Raw genomic sequence first — 16,242 nt, forward strand, 5'->3', positions numbered from 1 at the left:
GGCAGACCACGCGAATGCCGCGGAAAAGAAGAAGGAAGAAAAAGAAAGAAAGAAATAAAAGGTCACATCGGTGCTGCTATCCACGTATACGTGTATTCAACCCCCCCTTCCCTTCCCGTTTACTTTTCGTTACGCGTTTTTTTTTTTTTTTTTTGCAATACGAAAAACGGGCAGGGCGGAAGCAGCGCGGTTTAATGTGATGAAGCGGCGGAGACAGTAGGTGCGTGTGTGCGTGCGTCAGATGGGTAGGAGTGGGGAGGGGTGGGGAGGGGTGAGGGACGAGGAGGCGTTGTATGAGAGCTACAGGGCACAGGATTGAGCGAGCGCGGTCGAAGTGGTGATTTCTTTCCTTCCGAGCTACAGGGGCGGCATACGAAGGCACTTTTTTCCCACGGTCGACGGAGCCGAATCGCGTGTGTTGCCGGAAAAGGAAAGAACGAAAGCAGGAGAAAAAATGAAGGAAAGTACGAGAATAATGAAGAAAGAAAGGACGTGAAGAAATGAAACACCGAAAAGGAAAGAGAGGACAAAATAATATCAAGTGAAAAAGAAAAAGAAAGACGGGAAGGAGATACTAAGAAGAAAATGAAGGAAGAAACACATGGAATAAAGTAATCGATAAAGCAATAAATTAAAGATTGCTAAATGAATCAACCACACGAAAGGGGGGGGGAGGCAGTATGAAACCAATACACTGAATGAAAAGAGAGACGGAAATCAAAGAAAGGAAGAATAGAAAGAAGGAAGGACACACTCACCAAGACACAAACGCATGAAATAATGAATAAAAAATAAGCGAAATATGAAGGAGCGAGTGAACGAATAAATAATAACGGAACCAAACCTAAAACAAGAAAGAGAGTAGACAATGAAAGCAATTAATTAAAGAAGGAAGGTCAGACCTGTACGTATATAGAAATGAAATAGAAGCTGCCACCGCATTCGGAACTTCCACAATTCTTACCGATTGATTAAAGAAAGAAAGAAAGAAAGACAGAAAGAAAGAAAGAAAGAAAGAAAGAAAGAAAGAAAGAAAGAAAGAAAGAAAGAAAGAAAACGTTCTCCGCCGGCGCCGCCATCGCTGCATTTACAAAGGTCCCCCACGTCCGTGCGTTCGCAGCGGCTGCATCGAGGAGTCGAACCCGGAACCGACCGACCGCGACCTCGGCGCCTTTGCAAACCTCCGTAATCGAGCAAAATAAAAAAGGCGGACAGTGTTTCACGCGATGCCGAAAAGGAGTTCCGCTTCTCCTCAGTACAGTCAAAGTACGCGGCATCCGAGATTGTACATACGCAAATGCTGAGCGGGGGGGGGGGGGGGGGGGACATTCACATTATTAGACACGCTGTCTGGTGACGGCAATTGTTTTTGTTTTTTCGCGAGAAAAAGAGTAGTAATAAAAACAAATCGGCAATAGCCGTTTGTAGTACAGACAGCTCCGTATGTGTGCGTGTGTCGGGGAAGACGGGGGAGAGGAGTGGTAGAGGGGTCACTGCCTTGTCGCTATAGCCTGATGTCAGGGGGTGCCATCGCGGTCGCTACGGTTGAACCTACATCTACGAGCGAGTGAATGAAAGGACAAATAGTTTCCCGCGAAGTCGTCGGTAACCGAAGGGGGTAACCGACGCTGGCGTGGCGGTAAGTGTTTAATAAAGCGTGTACGTGCCGTGAAGGTTACCTACAATAGTCTCGTTTTGCATTTCTCACGCTATACCTCCGGGATCACACCTCGCTGAACCGGTCCGACAGTTCCCAATTTCACGTTCTTTTTTTTTTTCTTTCTTCACTTGCCAGCTTTGTAGATTGGCTTATCGAAAACTTCCGATCCCGTTATAGTTGTTCTTGAACGATTCGCTTCCTCGCACGGTCGCCATACCTCCTCGCGCCCGTTTCATACACACTGTGTATAGCTGTCGTAGTCACTGCAGTCAACGACAAGCGATTCAGCATCATCAATATCTTCCAGAGTAACAAGATGCAACTTGCAGAAGCCGCATTAGCAAGTATCAGGGACCTAACTCGCAAGGGCTTTTTTTTTTGTTTGTAAGAACTTTTTTTTTTTATGATTGAGCGGCGGTGATCGCTAACAATACTTTCGCTGTCACTTTTGAACGGTTTCTGTTCTTGCGAACCTCACTAGTGTCAAGAACTTTTTAGGAATGCGGGCCTGCAGCTTCATTTTCCATTCATCGTGCCCTACGTCACACAGGCTGGCGCGTGACGTCGGCTCTTAGCTATCGCCACTATTGGCCACTTGTTACGATGGCAACAGAATCGAAGGAAAAGAATCCTTACGTAATACGACATCGAGCCTTCGCATTTATGTCATTCTTTTGTTGGCTTGCGGTTGCGCCTATGTTCTTCGCTCCCACCGCAATTTATGTTTTGGGAGTCAAGTTCGCAAATCTTTTTCTTCGTGAGACTATAGTGCGCCACTGGCCATTGCAAACGTCGCTGAGCAAACGTTGCCAAAACGAAATTGTGACATGATCGGCTATCGCAGAGGTTGCCAAAAACGATAACGTCATTGGTCATTGCAGACGTAGTTAAGCGAGCGTTGCCGCAAAAACTACGACGTAATTGGCCATCGCAGGCCTCGGCGAAAATTGTGATCATTGGCCGTTGCAGACGTTGCTCAGCAATGGCGAGGAACGCATCAGTGGCCATTGAAGACATAGCTAAACAAACGCTAACAGAAACTGTGACGTCGTGGGGAGTGAGCTAGTGCGAGAATTTCAAGGTGGCGGCGCTACGTGTCTTTAGATTTTGATTCCATTCTGGCATTCCATATAAACCTCTGCTCATGGCGATCGAGACTAACCCCCCCCCCCAATTTACGATTATATAAAAATAAAATTATCTTAATCTTTTTCTTTAGTATTGCTTTAACACGTGCTTTACTACAAGTGACATTGTACAGAGATAGGACCTAGCTATAGCATGCACTAAAAGGAAAAACAGAAGCAGTCGGTCGGCAGAAGCGGACTTCCACAAGAAAGGTGATGTGTTGAATACTTTGATAGATTGATTGGTCCATTGATTGCTTGTGTGATTGATTAAGCGGTAAATTTGAACGTCTCCGGACCAATTTCGACCAACAACCTCGTGTTCTCGACACACAGCTGGGTGACCGATTCCGCTTGTCAGACCTATAGGCTGGCCGTATCCGCGCGTCGCTCGAGAAGCAGATGGCGTTCGCGTCGGCTGGCGACTGAAATTCGGTCGTCGGGGGAATGGGCTTGACCCCGAACCGTAGTTCCGCGCAGCTACAGTTCGGCCAAACATCCACGGTTCCTTGCGCAACCATGCGATCACACGCGTTGCCTTCTATTACGCGTGCGCGGTCAGACATCACGTGTCACATCTGCAACGGTCGAGACGCGACGTCTGCTGCGCATGAGCACGCCGCTTTTTCTAGACAAACGAAAAAGTACGTCTGCAAGCGCCACCTACCGGTGACAGGAAGTCGAAGCCGGAAGGCAATATGTGACCATTTCCGGTGCGCCTTAAAAGTGACTAGTTTTCTCTTTTTTTGTCCTTCTCTTTTCTTTTAAATCTTTTTTGGGGTGTACACTTCTGTCCGGGAACGCAGCTGTGCGTGCCGGTTCCTTTACGCACGGCTGAATTGCGCGGTTAAGACAGACGAAACGAAAACGAACAACCGAACGCGATGGCGTCGGCGTGCTTCCAGACGATTTCGACCGGACGCTTCCAGGCGACGTTTGCAGGAGATTTCGCTTTCGAAATGGCGCCGCCATACTTGAACGTGGGCGGCGGCTTTTCGAGGTACTTGAAACACGAAAATAATAATTTAAAGAAACGTGAAATGATGTCAGTTTGGGGTCTTACATGTCAAAACCATGATCGGATCCTGAGGCACACCCTCTCCGGTTCAATTATGACCACCTTGGAGTTCGTGAACGTTTTTTGCAATTCGAAGTGTGGCCGCGGGATCGAACACACAACTTCGCGCTCAGTTCATTGTAGTTTCGGCCGTCGACAGGCGTCCAAGTAGGACTGAGTCTCGCACTTTACGCAGACGAAGATCAGCAGACGAACATGCAGCGGCGTCGGCGTGCTTGCAGAATGTTGCAGAAGATTTCGTCCATCTGCACGCTGGGCGGCGCCATGTTGAACGTGGGGATGCTCGGTATGCAATACCTCGCGCACCGCGTAACCTAACCGTGCGTTTTGCACACGGCACGGAAAAAACTAGCAGAAGCAGGGAAATGGCCAGTGTATATAGACCACTGTTGCTTCCGTCCACGGAAAGCGCTGCAGTCAACGCTCGGTCGCATAAACACGTGAGCTCCAATTGCTCGCAGCGAACAAAGCTGTCTGCTCATAACGCAGCTCATTATTCGCCATGCGGTATTTAAAAAAAAAGAACCGAAAGAAAAAGAAATTGGGCACAAATCCGAATGAAAACAGTTAGGGAAACTGTTCGTGTGCATGAAAACGTGCAAAAAAAATAATAAAAATGTAAAGGAAGTAGAACAACTTCACAGCCGCTTTCTCAGTTCACCCCACAAGCCGTACCGTAACAGACGGCCGGTATGTAGTGTTTCAAAACCTACGCAATGGAACAACCTTCTGACGACTATGTAGTGTTGACGATCTTCGAACACGGCGGTAAGTCTAAACAACAGGCGCTCAGCGAGCGTTTCCAGCCGCCTATTTTGCGCATATACTATATATTTAGCATTTATACACATTCATATATATAGCTAAGCCATAGCTTAGAGTCGTGGAGGCAGTAAATGGAGGTTACAATGGTAGAAAGAAAAACGTACATTTAACGCTAACCGCATGCTCTGCTATTGCTCAAGTTTGGCACAAACATCGCATTTTGTGATCCTTATCGTTCGGTATAACATTTAGCACCGTTACTTACCTGGTTTGTCAAGAAAAAAAAAAAAGAATTGCGAATTTGCTATGGTTATTACAAGACGTGCTGTGTTCGGTCGTGAGAGGATGATGACTCAGCACCGTAGGTCTTAAAATCGTATCTTGCTACGTGTTCTTTTTTTAATCTTTTTTTCTGTTCTTTTTTTACGTTGAACAGCTTCTAACGTTAGCTGGGACACCATATATATATATATATATATATATATATATATATATATATATATAAAGTGACGATCGCCTGCTCCGGACTACCGAGCTGTTTGCAGTTCGCTCCTCGAAGAGCCAGGACGTGTGCCGAATGAATTCCTAATTCCTAAACAATGCTTTGCAACGCCGTGAACGCGGTTTAAATCACGAGTCCGGGACCTCAATGAGTCCGGGACGTAATGCTAACGCTTTTTTTTCTCGCCTTTACCGCTACATCGCCACTGAATATCTTGCCCCTATCAAATGCGGTAGCCTTTGGCCTACCGGTGCCTACGTGGGCGGAGCCACCTACTTAGCCTGGGGTCTTGTGCCCTCGGACTCTAGTTTCTCTGGACTAAAATAAAGTTCTTGCCATGCCATGCCATCAAATGGGACACATTTAATTCTAATCGGCGCAGCGGTTGCCTCACGGAAGCGATTCTGCATTTTACATGTATTTGAATATAGAAATTTTTGTTGACCTCGGCTAATTGGATTTCTCTAACATCGACTGGAATATCGGCTGCCTCCGACTGCTCTATAATTCCCACCCCCTGTCCCTCAACGTTACTCGAGCGAAGTGATCACAAACAGGAGGAGACCGTTCAAAAGGAACGCATAAACGAGCGTATATACATAGAATTAGGTAAGCACGTGAATGCACAAGACACACAAATCCGTGCCGTGCTCAGGTTGTTTTGGGAACAAGGAACAAGAAAGGCTGCAGAAGTTCGACAGGAAAGTGCGCACAGTAAGGGCTCCAAAAAAGCATCCCGAGACGTCCCTCTCTTGTTTTTCTGTTTCTTTTTTTATTGCTTTTTTCGATTCTCTCATTTCCAGGCTTCTGCCATCACCCTACCACCGCTACTACTACATGCGAGCGCGAACGCGCGAATGTAGGCATCCCGGACGCGCTCGAGAAAATACGGGCCGAGGACAACCATCGTTACTCTTTCATTTATCTTTCTTTCTTTCTTTCTTTCTTTCTTTCCTTCTTTCTTTCTTTCCGCTTCTGCCAGTCCGTTCGCGTTTTAGCGTTGCGTGCAAATCTACGAACGGTCAGTTCCTCCTCCACCATGTGTCGAAGCAAGCGAGCTCGCGTGCCGAAGGTTTGGTCTTTGGTGGGGAAGGGGGTTAAGGGAGGAGGGGGAGGAGGCGTGCGCGGCTCACGGAGCGTTTGCCCGCTTCCGGCGCCAAAAGGAAGTGGACGTTCGCGCTCTGGGCCGCGTCGCGCAGACACGCACATTCGTTGCGGAGACGGGCTGGGAGGGGGAGAGAGGGGGAAGGGAGGGGGTTGCAGTGTCCGCTGCCGCCGCTGCTGCTTCTGCGAGCGGAACCACGCGTTCTTCGACAGACCGCGCGGTATGTACATATATTCAAAAAAAGAAAAAGAAAAGCTCGCGCGAATTAGAAGTTTCGCTTCGCCGAAGCATCGCCACGGTCCGCCAAAAGATGCGTCCGCCTCGCACATCCATTCTGCGCGTGTGTGTGTGTGCATCTATCTAACCGCCCCCTCTCCGCAACAGGATGCAGTCTACATAGGTGTAACGTTGCTCCAGTGAGCTACATATATACATAGAGAGATGAGGCGAGTTCGTGCCGATTCCAGCGTCGTCACACTTCGACGGCGATCCATCTGTGCTGTATATACGCGTGGTGCTGCTTCTGATCACTTTTTTTTTTTTTTCTGTCGTAGATGTGGCGCTGTAAGACAGAGGACGCGCGAACTTATGTGCCGTTAAACGGCGTTATTTATCCCCAATTGCGTGGTTTGATTCCCGGGCCAAAACCACGAAGTGATTCTGAGGCGACGCCCAATGTGGGAGACATCCGGATTAATTTTGACCACCTGGAGGGGATCTTTCACGTGCCCCCAAAGCACGTCACAGGGCAATTTTTTCCCTTTTTCTCACCATCGGAATGCCGGGAAAAAGCATTTTATAAGCGTCACTACATTATATGCATTATATACGTATATTGCGCTGTTTTCATACCTGAACACTTCCATTGAACAACGCTAAACTTATAATATCGTTTTTGATGCGCTGGAGTATTTTTCAGCTGAAGATATAGCTCGGCATACCAATGACAAACTAATTACTGCGCTAATTAGAGTTTAACACAAATAACACTTCATCGTTTTCTTTTTTTTTTGTGCAAGTGGGCAGAAATGAAGGTGAACGAGCTGTTTTAATTTTTCTCGACATGGAACTGCGTTCGGATCATTACAGGGTTTAAAATTATGGAAGGATGGAGAGCCAGGACGGTATGAGCAGTGCCGGCCGTCCACTGTTCAAGGGATGAAGTCGAGGGTTCGACGGAAGCCCGTCTGGTCGGGATGAAACACGAAACAATAAAACGACAGACACCGGTCAAAAGAAATACTGAAGAGGAATAAATCTTTAAGACGTTTCGGCTTCGCTACGGAAGCCCCGTTCACAATGGACTGAAGGAAAGTTCACGGAAGCTTATGTATGCTTCAGCACGTGACGAAAGCAGCACGTGTACGACGGGGGGAGGGTGCCCTCACTTCTCTAGAACTTCGTTTGGTCGGTGTCTGTCGTTTTATTGCTTCACTGTTAAAGGGAACGCGTAAGTGTGTAAGAGCCTCTGCCTAGATAACTAGAATCGCATGGATTTGCAGCAAATGGCTAGTGGTTGGTGGCGCTTGTGCACCATTCTTCACATCTGATGATGATGGATCTGGCTTCTATTTTTATTTCTTTTTTAAATTTTTTGTGGCGTAAGTGTCAAGCGCCACGCTATGTGTGAATGAGTTGGCAATGTAGCGATGAAGGTAGATGTGACGTACTGTATACATATAGGGGTCTTAAATACACTCGCTGTAATGTGCTTAAAATGTATATGTAAAAAAAAAATTATGGCAATGACTAATGAAGTGCACTACGAACATCATCTACACACCTGTGCGGAATGCATAGACAATGCTTCAATCGGTACTTGCGGCTAGTGCGCCAGCAACGTGAGAGTCGCATTATTACAGCGTGCCCTTTAACACATAATCGCACTGTACGCATCGCAAAAGTTAAGTTACAATAAACGCTGGGCAGAAAGAACATAGACATCCTTTTTTTTTTTTTCAGTGAGTATTGTAAGCTGCCTACAGACAACCTGCGTCACGGTTGAGTGACTGACGTACGTTTCTTCAAAGCACGAGCGACCCCTGCATGCCTGCGCAAGCGACGCCGACGTTGTTCCGCAGGATAACGATACGCGTTCGACGATTGCGCGTGCTTTCCCGCAACGCGCGTTCCAGACGACTGGCGTAGTGCTGCGAGCAGACGGCAACACAGCGCTGTCGTCTGTTTTCTGCAGCCAGTCACCTTTTCTTGGATTTCATTGGATAGCCTTCTTCGATGGCGCGTACCCACTGCGGGGGATGGGCCAAGATTTGGATAGTATTAAGATGTTGGTAGTACAAAAACTGGTCATGTGGAAACGGATAAAAATAATGTTTGAAGAACTTAAGAAAAACGTCTTGAAACAACTATGAATACCTCCACGTCTAAGCAGACATCCCCATGGTAGTTGCCAAGAGAGGAGGCTCCTAGAGAAAGGATACTTAAAATGGAAAAATTTAAACCAAGTTCCGTGAGCGTTGGTTGCAGAATCTGTCATGGTCTTCTCTCCTTCTGCATCACTTCTACGACAGAGAACTAGTACGAATTCCTAGACCATTTCATAAACATTAGATGAAGCGAAGCGGAGCTGATTTACGGGTAAGGTACAGTAAACTCAAGGCGAATTTTCGAAGTTCCAGAACGGGATGCGGCCTGCAGTACGTCCTTCATGTTTTCACTTTTTTATGTTGTTCTCATGACGATCATAGTAAGATGGGCAAGCACTGCCTTACCTAAGCACACACCTAGGCGTGGTGACCCGATTTCTGACCACCTAATACGCCCACAGTGTGAAGATGATAAGTAGCGAGTTCCGCCTACAGCATTTCAATAGCGAGAAATGAAGTCACCGTAGTACGTGTGTCACCACATTTGCCATCGTATTCTCCATTTAGAGCAGGCGCTGAATAAGCACCAAGGTCCTGGCAAGAGATAAAGATAACTTTTGAAAAGGTGCTTCAATGCGTGGAAAAAAAAATAAACAGCCACCTAACGGTAGAACTCGGAAGACCGATCTGCGCGCCACGTATCGGTGTCAACAGATCACTAAGATAAGCGTCTTTCTTTTCGGAGCCATAGTCGTAAAAAAAGCCACTCGGGAGCGAAGAAGCCACCCGAAGAAGACGCTCACTCGCTCGGTCAGTGGTGCGAAACCAGAAGTACGACGGGCACACAAAGGGGGGCGCTCTTCCAGAAGGACAAAGCCACGCCTCCCGGCAGCATCGCGGAATCCAAAACGTTTCACCATAGTGTTCTATTCTCATTTTTTTTTTCTTTTTTACTGAAACGTTGTGAATGACAAAATGAAAAAGAGAGACGCAGCTAAGCCTCGTGACAGAGACGCCCCCTGTGAAAGACCGTAGCAGACCACGCTTCTTCATTCATACGTCGACGTTGTCGTCGTCTATTGGGGGACGAACAGACGAACACTGTCCCTCGTTCCCGCGTACGGTCGCTCGAGCCGTGAAAGTACGGAACTGCAAACCGCAACAAAAGCCAGAGTTGAGCACTCCCCCTTTCAAGTTTCAGACTTCTCGCTTTTCTTTCTCTTGAAGGAGCGACAGGTGCCCTTCCCAGCATTCTTCGAAAGGGCGGTCACGGCTGTCTTTCCTCCTCACGCGCTTTTGTTCGCAGAAGGCTCGCAAAGACAAAAGCCACCAAGCCCGCGCTCCCGGACAAATGCACTGTCGTCTGCTGCACCGCCGGCGCCGTCTGCTTCGGTTCTTCTGTGTACGTCGTCTGTTGCCCCTGAGCAGGCGCTCTCACCTGCTTACAACTCGCTTTGTACATGCACTACGCCGCTAGTGGCGATCACGTTCACAATGAACTGTCATTTTATGCTCACGTGCTAATCACAGCAGAGGTCGTTAAGGGCCAAGCTACTACAGAACTGGTCCATCATTACGCCTCAAGAGCAGCTCCTATAAGCAACTTCCTGAGGACGTTAACTACACAGAAGCTTATACTGTCTCTTCCTTTCAAGGAACAGTAACCGAACGTTAAATCAATTTATACAGGCAAACTATTCTTTCAAAGCCCCGTTTCTGTTCATATTGTCTTAAAAATGTGGTTTGTGACTGGAGAAAATGAACGCGAAACTTATGGTTTCTGAATTTCCCGCCAAAACATCGGCCCCGGCATTAGTCCGACGTCATGGATTTAAATGTATCTTTTGGTATTTTGTCCAGTGTTTCGTTAATTTAGGATGTCAGTGCAGTCCGATTAACAATGAGACTGGGATATTACTTCACTCTATTACTTCACGACGTGACTGCTGCGAGAACTTCAGGGCAGCATCGCCATCCGTCTTTCGTGTTCGCGTATCCTCTGGTCTATCAGGCGTCCTCTCAGGCTGAGAGTGGCCACATTTTTTTATTGCGATTTAACCTATAACGTGCCAGTATACCGTTTAAGCTGATGTTGCCGTCGAGTCTCATTTTCAACCAGCGTTATTTCCCATGTGCACAAAGAAAGAAAAAAAAGTTCAGCTGTACGAGCGGCACGTTATGCGCAGATCAGAAAGAGACACCACCCATCTGCTCCTTCCATTGCTTCCAACGCCGTCTGCTCGGGTTGTACGTGCAACGTCTGCTTGAGTTTCATGCGCGCCGTCTGCTTGAGTTGCATGTTCCGCCGTCTGCTCTGGATGCACGTTCCGCCGTCTGCTTGTAATGCTCATCGTATGCGTACGGCTCTGCGGCCAGTGAAAATGGACGCACCGAAAGTGAGTTGGGATAGGCGGATCGGAAACGTGGATAAACGACAGCAACAAAGAAAATAGAGACAGACGAAAAAGACGGCCGAACGTCTTCGTCGACGCAGAGAGGTGCACGCCGCAACCCTGGGATTACGCGGTGCCCATTGTTCCGGCCAGGCCAAGCAGCGACGAGCGTCTCGCGCATACCCTAGTTACGTCATCGAGGGGGGGGGGGGGGGGGGGGGGGGCGTCGGACGCGACGTGAATATGATGTGTCAACCTCTATCGTTCATTATATGCAGGAGGGGAGGGAGGGCGGGGAGTGGCTGCGCCCTCCCTAATTCGAAGACAATCCACGTTCAGCGGCAAGAAAGCAATTAACCTGCCGGGAGCCCCCTATCGCTCCGCGAGCATGTCGAAATGCGACCGGGGACGACAAAACGAAACGGTGAGATCCGAGCAACGAAGAGCGTGCAGGTCACTCCATTATACAGGTCACGTGAGCATTTCGGTTATCGGCGGACGACATAAACTGTGCGAGCCAAAGAGCCAAGCCAAGTCGCTCGCTCGTTACGGAAGATTTGTACGTCGGGCTTCGAATGTGCGAGGGTATTCTCGGGCCCCACATCGATCTTGTGTCTCTCGTAATCATCCGAGAAGATGCGAGAATGAGGGTCAACGCTTTTCAGGAAACGTGATCGCGTGGACAATCGACGGACGACATAAATTGCGCGCAAGCAATCAAGAGCGAGTGAAATCGTTTACGTGCTGCGTAAGATCTATACTTCTATGAAGCGGCTATTCCAAGCAGGCAGTCTGCAGCTTCTCGGAACTACTTCAATCCAAAGCCGCATGCATGATTTCGTAAGCGTGGCTGTATATAGTCGAGCGGCTCATTTAGAAAGCTGGAAGTACTAAACGAAACGATTGGGTTGAAGGAAGACCGTCGAACGAGAGAGAGAGAGAGAGAGAGAGAAGAAACACGACTACTTGAACTTCGACCATGAGTGAAGACCGAGACGCGAATTAGCGCATTACTCAGTGGAGTCACGTCTATACAGGGCGTGCCCACTTCTTCGAAGTGGCCGCTGGTGCCAACAGCGCCAGGCCCACTACACGAGACGGCACTCGGGGCGTACGCGAAGAAAAATGGATCGCCGAAACAATGGCGACTGAGAATCCACAGATTAGTGCGGTACGAGTGTTGCTGGTTCAAGGCCAGTAAGTATATAGGCCCGTAGGTGTGAAGCTGAGAAGCCTTCGATATATTGTCTCGGAATGGCTATTAAAACACAGCATCCTTTTTTCAGAGTGTTCTGTAAACGCGCTGCGCATCCTCGTATAAAGTTGAGCTTAGACATCGTATAAAAAATTGTCTATAAACTTCATGTAGACTGGACTTTGCCGTCTTAGATAAACTTTGTTTTCGTGTAGACCTTGTATCTGCCTCATTGCACCTATACTTACCTTTTGTGTATCTTCCATAGTCTCTTTACTAAGAATGAATACCCAGATTGTCCACAGGCGAAACTCGCAAACGAGTCTATATTTTTGGTCGGCGGTTCACAGAGTTCCAAACGAGCTGTATGCGACCGTCTATAGAAAATAGAGGTTCTTGAACATGCCCGTAAATGTTTTACAGTTTACGGAATAACCGAACACAGCAGACGTCGACGGCAGTAGCGGCGCAGGTAGCGCCATCCTGTGACAGTTTCTTCCGCCACACCGAGTTATTAAACGTTTTCGTGCTGCGTCATTTATCTGGAACAAAGCAAAAAATAAAAAGCCCACTGTATGGCTAACAAGTGTTGTTGCCAAGACCTTTGCGTCGTTAAGGTAGGTAACACATAGTACCTGATATTAAACTTCGCTATGCTCTATGTCATAGAGTTTCTCACTACATTACCTAGAGGGAAATCTGGCGCTGCTGCGCTGTGGTATGCATGGGAATGCCGGTATATTGTGACTTCGGATTGGCATCGTTCTCGGAGAGACAGCAAACCTTGAAGACGCGCTTGGCAAGTACCGTTCCGTCTGTCACAATGATTCATTTTCTACAAAAACAGCACGTGAAAAGCTGTTTTAGCTTTATTATTACGCGAAAACATGTTTTGTTTAACTATGAGAACTTGTTATTGCGTGTACGACTATATGTTACGTAAAAAGTGTCAGCGGGCCGCTAAAGTTGGAGGACAGACGACAAGGTTCGCGCTCGCTTTGAAACAGTTAGTCGTCTTTTCTTGCTTTTCTTCGCTTGGTCATGCATTGTAGGTGAGTAAAGATGCAATATGCGTGAATGGAAACATTTTGTGGAGATTTTACTTTGAGAACGCGTTATTTGTGTCGCCATATCCCCGTTTTAGATGAAGCCTCTTACAACACCAGCCAACACGAGCCTCGCAGACATATACACCGTCATTCCCATGACGGCACGGTGCCACCTTAAGAAACTCCCATAGACGGTGGCGCCAGATTTCCCTCTAGGTGTTATAGTGAGAAACTCTATGCTCTATGTGGACGTCTGCGTCAGAAGATAGCGCCACCAGAACTGTTGCCTATGTCAGCGTCTCCAGTGTTGTGGTACTTCTTAAGTTATAATAAGCTCACGGAGAGGCTAAAGACTTTCTATCGTCCGCAAGTGCAAAGCCGTAAGTCCACTACAGGGTCTTTATAGACATTCTAAATAATTTATGTTAACACATCTACAAACTTTCTGCAGGGACAAACTTCTCTGACGGACGCAAAGCTATATATATCATGACTGCGCAACACACCTTAGGCTTTCTGGTGCATATTCGACGGCTTCCGAGTTATAGCCCTCGGTTAACCAGGTGCCACTGCAAGCAACTAAAGTAACAACTGCCATAGCGTTCTCCAGAAAAATTACTAGGGTGAACTTCGGCACTGCAATCGCTCAGCCACTATGGAAATGATGGTTAGTACATGGATTTGTCTTACCTTCGTGCTTGTGGCTTCAGACGTTCTTGTGGCTTCGTTTATCAAACATTATCTGCCTTCGTTGGCCTACATTTCAATGCAATCTATAGTATTTTTTTAAGTGTAGGAGGCAATGATACGGGGTGAACACGCATAATCGCTGCTAATTGCAACGGTTCCGCAAAAGTCCGGCGTTTCCAGCGTGCAATTGGGCGGCGGTCGGCAGAAGTCGAGACACGTCAGTCCGGCGACACCCACATTGGCCATTATTCACCAACATCGATGCGCCACCGGCCAGGCAAGATAGCGCTCGAGGTGCACTCTGGTCCACAGCGTCTATACGGCCGCCGGCATCAAAGCACGCCGAACGCCGCACCGTTCCCGCTAACTGCGCCATGACGCGCTCATGAAGCTTCAGATACAGTAAGGACGACGCTAGGCTGTAGAGCGTCCACTTTTCGCCGGGGGGGGGGGGGGGGGAGGTTAATAACTGGGCCGCGAGTGGAACGCTTCCAATTTACGCCACGATCACCAAAGTCATGATCATGGACGTCGTCATTATCATCATCAAAACGGGAAGTTGGGCCAGTTGGTTGGGATTCATAGTAAGGTTTTGTTACAGCGCCACACAACCAGACGAGGACAAGACAAAGACAAGCGCCGTGTCGTCGTTTTATACCTTCTTTTGTCCATGTCTTGTGTTGCGCTGTAACAAAACCTTACTATGAATTATCATCATTATACTACGTAGGGGGGGGGGAGGCGGGGGTACCCAGTGAAATTTTCAGTGTATCCTTAAAAGTCGCGGTCGTCGTTGTTTCTAAAACGAAAGACGAAGCCTTTTCTTTTTCTTTTTTCAACACCGCTCGTATAGTGAGTGTGAGCCACCGAGTTCGGAGGAGAACGACAAACACAACAACGGCGTCGCGGGCGCGCCGTAAGTAAAGGAAGACGAAGAAGAGAACGGAGTGCCAGTGGGGGCGATGATCGCGCCCAGACACAAAGCGTCCGCACCAGAGCCACGGGACGCGCAAGCACTCTTCCGACCGCGGTTCTACTGGGACCAAGTCAAGACGCACTCGATGCGACGGCACCACCGGGAGCTGTCGCGAAGGCAACGGGAAGGGCCACGGCGGCCGCCTGCCGAAGGCGCCCACCAGACGACGTCGTCGCAGACGTCGGAGTCGACGTCAGCAGCCGCCCTGGCGGCCGACGCTCTGGAACCACAAGGCGACTTCGAACGGCGCCGTTGCGACGGCGTCGACAAATGCGGTACGTCGCCATGGCAAGAGCTCCGTTATAGGTATAGGTACGCGCGATCGAGTCAGGGATTAATTGATCGATCGATCGAGTAATTGATTGATTGATTGATTGATTGACAGCTCCATTATACGTATAGGTGCGCGCGATCAAGTCAGGGCTTGATTGATCGATCGAGTGATTGATTGACCGATTGAAAGATTGATTGACCGATAGATAGACCGACCGATTGACCGATAGACTGACCGATTGATTGACCGATTGATTGACCGATTGATTGACCGATTGATTGACCGATTGATTGACCGATAGATAGATAGACTGACTGACTGACCGATAGATAGACTGACCAACCGACCGACCGACCGACTGACCGACAGGTCTAACGTCCCCAAAGGGTGAACTCAGCAGAGAGGGACCTATACTGAACCAGCGGTGCCGAATAATCTCGAACTTTACGTGGATGAGTTTCTTTGACGACAACACCACTGCGTCAGTTTTAAACATTATACCCACACATTTCGTTTCCACGCAGTTTAATTTTATGGAAAGCATATTTTCACGTGGCACAATAGGTATGCTCACCAGCGTTTTCATCCTGCACTAATACAACGATAATATGTTTATTTGTAATCAGTGTATACATGGAGCCGACAAACAGCAGTTGCTTCGACGATATATGGTCATCGCAGCCTTTGTGACAATAAACTCCAATTAACATCAGCAGCAGCAGGCATACAGTGAATCCGTCGCGTAGTATCAGCTTTAACCTTACAGAAACGAGTCTATATGCATAATGAATCAGTAGCGCTGTTCGTACGTATGTTCCTTTCTTTAATTTGACAGGAACGATCGAACCTAGAATATGCACCAGCCGTGACAAATCATCCTGAACTTAGCATAGTAGAGACGAGAACCACTCAGTCAAGCGGGGTTGCTTTGAAACTATGCGGAAACTAGCCTGTACAGAATGCTGAGTATAGACAGCTGGGCTAGTTGGTTGTGATTGGCATTATGAAACATCGTTCCAGAGCACAATTGAACACGGACGAGAAGAGAAGGACCGGCGTTCGTGTTGTCCTTCTCTTCTCGTCCGTGTTCAATTGTGCGCT

At 48.0% G+C, this 16,242-nt stretch overlaps 2 protein-coding genes across 6 annotated transcripts in view; one reads left to right on the plus strand and one right to left on the minus strand.

Annotated features, from left to right (window-relative positions):
• Sans (SAM_USH1G_HARP domain-containing protein Sans) overlaps nucleotides 1–16,242 on the minus strand; it is a 121,485-nt gene that overhangs the window by 58,788 nt on the left and 46,455 nt on the right. The window lies entirely within an intron of this gene.
• The window catches only part of LOC142589985 (solute carrier family 35 member E3-like), a 45,193-nt gene that overhangs the window by 21,578 nt on the left and 7,373 nt on the right, over nucleotides 1–16,242 (plus strand). For 4 of the 5 annotated variants that reach the window (XM_075701766.1, XM_075701765.1, XM_075701767.1 and 1 more), the window contains exon 3: nucleotides 14,745–15,142. The exons of the other annotated variant lie outside the window; for it this stretch is intronic. In XM_075701766.1, the coding sequence (XP_075557881.1) occupies nucleotides 14,854–15,142 (289 nt within the window). In that variant the 5' untranslated portion in view covers nucleotides 14,745–14,853. The remainder of the gene's footprint in view (nucleotides 1–14,744; nucleotides 15,143–16,242) is intronic. 5 annotated transcript variants of the gene reach the window in all.

Source organism: Dermacentor variabilis, chromosome 8 (genome assembly GCF_050947875.1).
Source record: "Dermacentor variabilis isolate Ectoservices chromosome 8, ASM5094787v1, whole genome shotgun sequence".
In the NCBI taxonomy this organism is placed as follows: Eukaryota; Metazoa; Arthropoda; class Arachnida; order Ixodida; family Ixodidae; genus Dermacentor; species Dermacentor variabilis.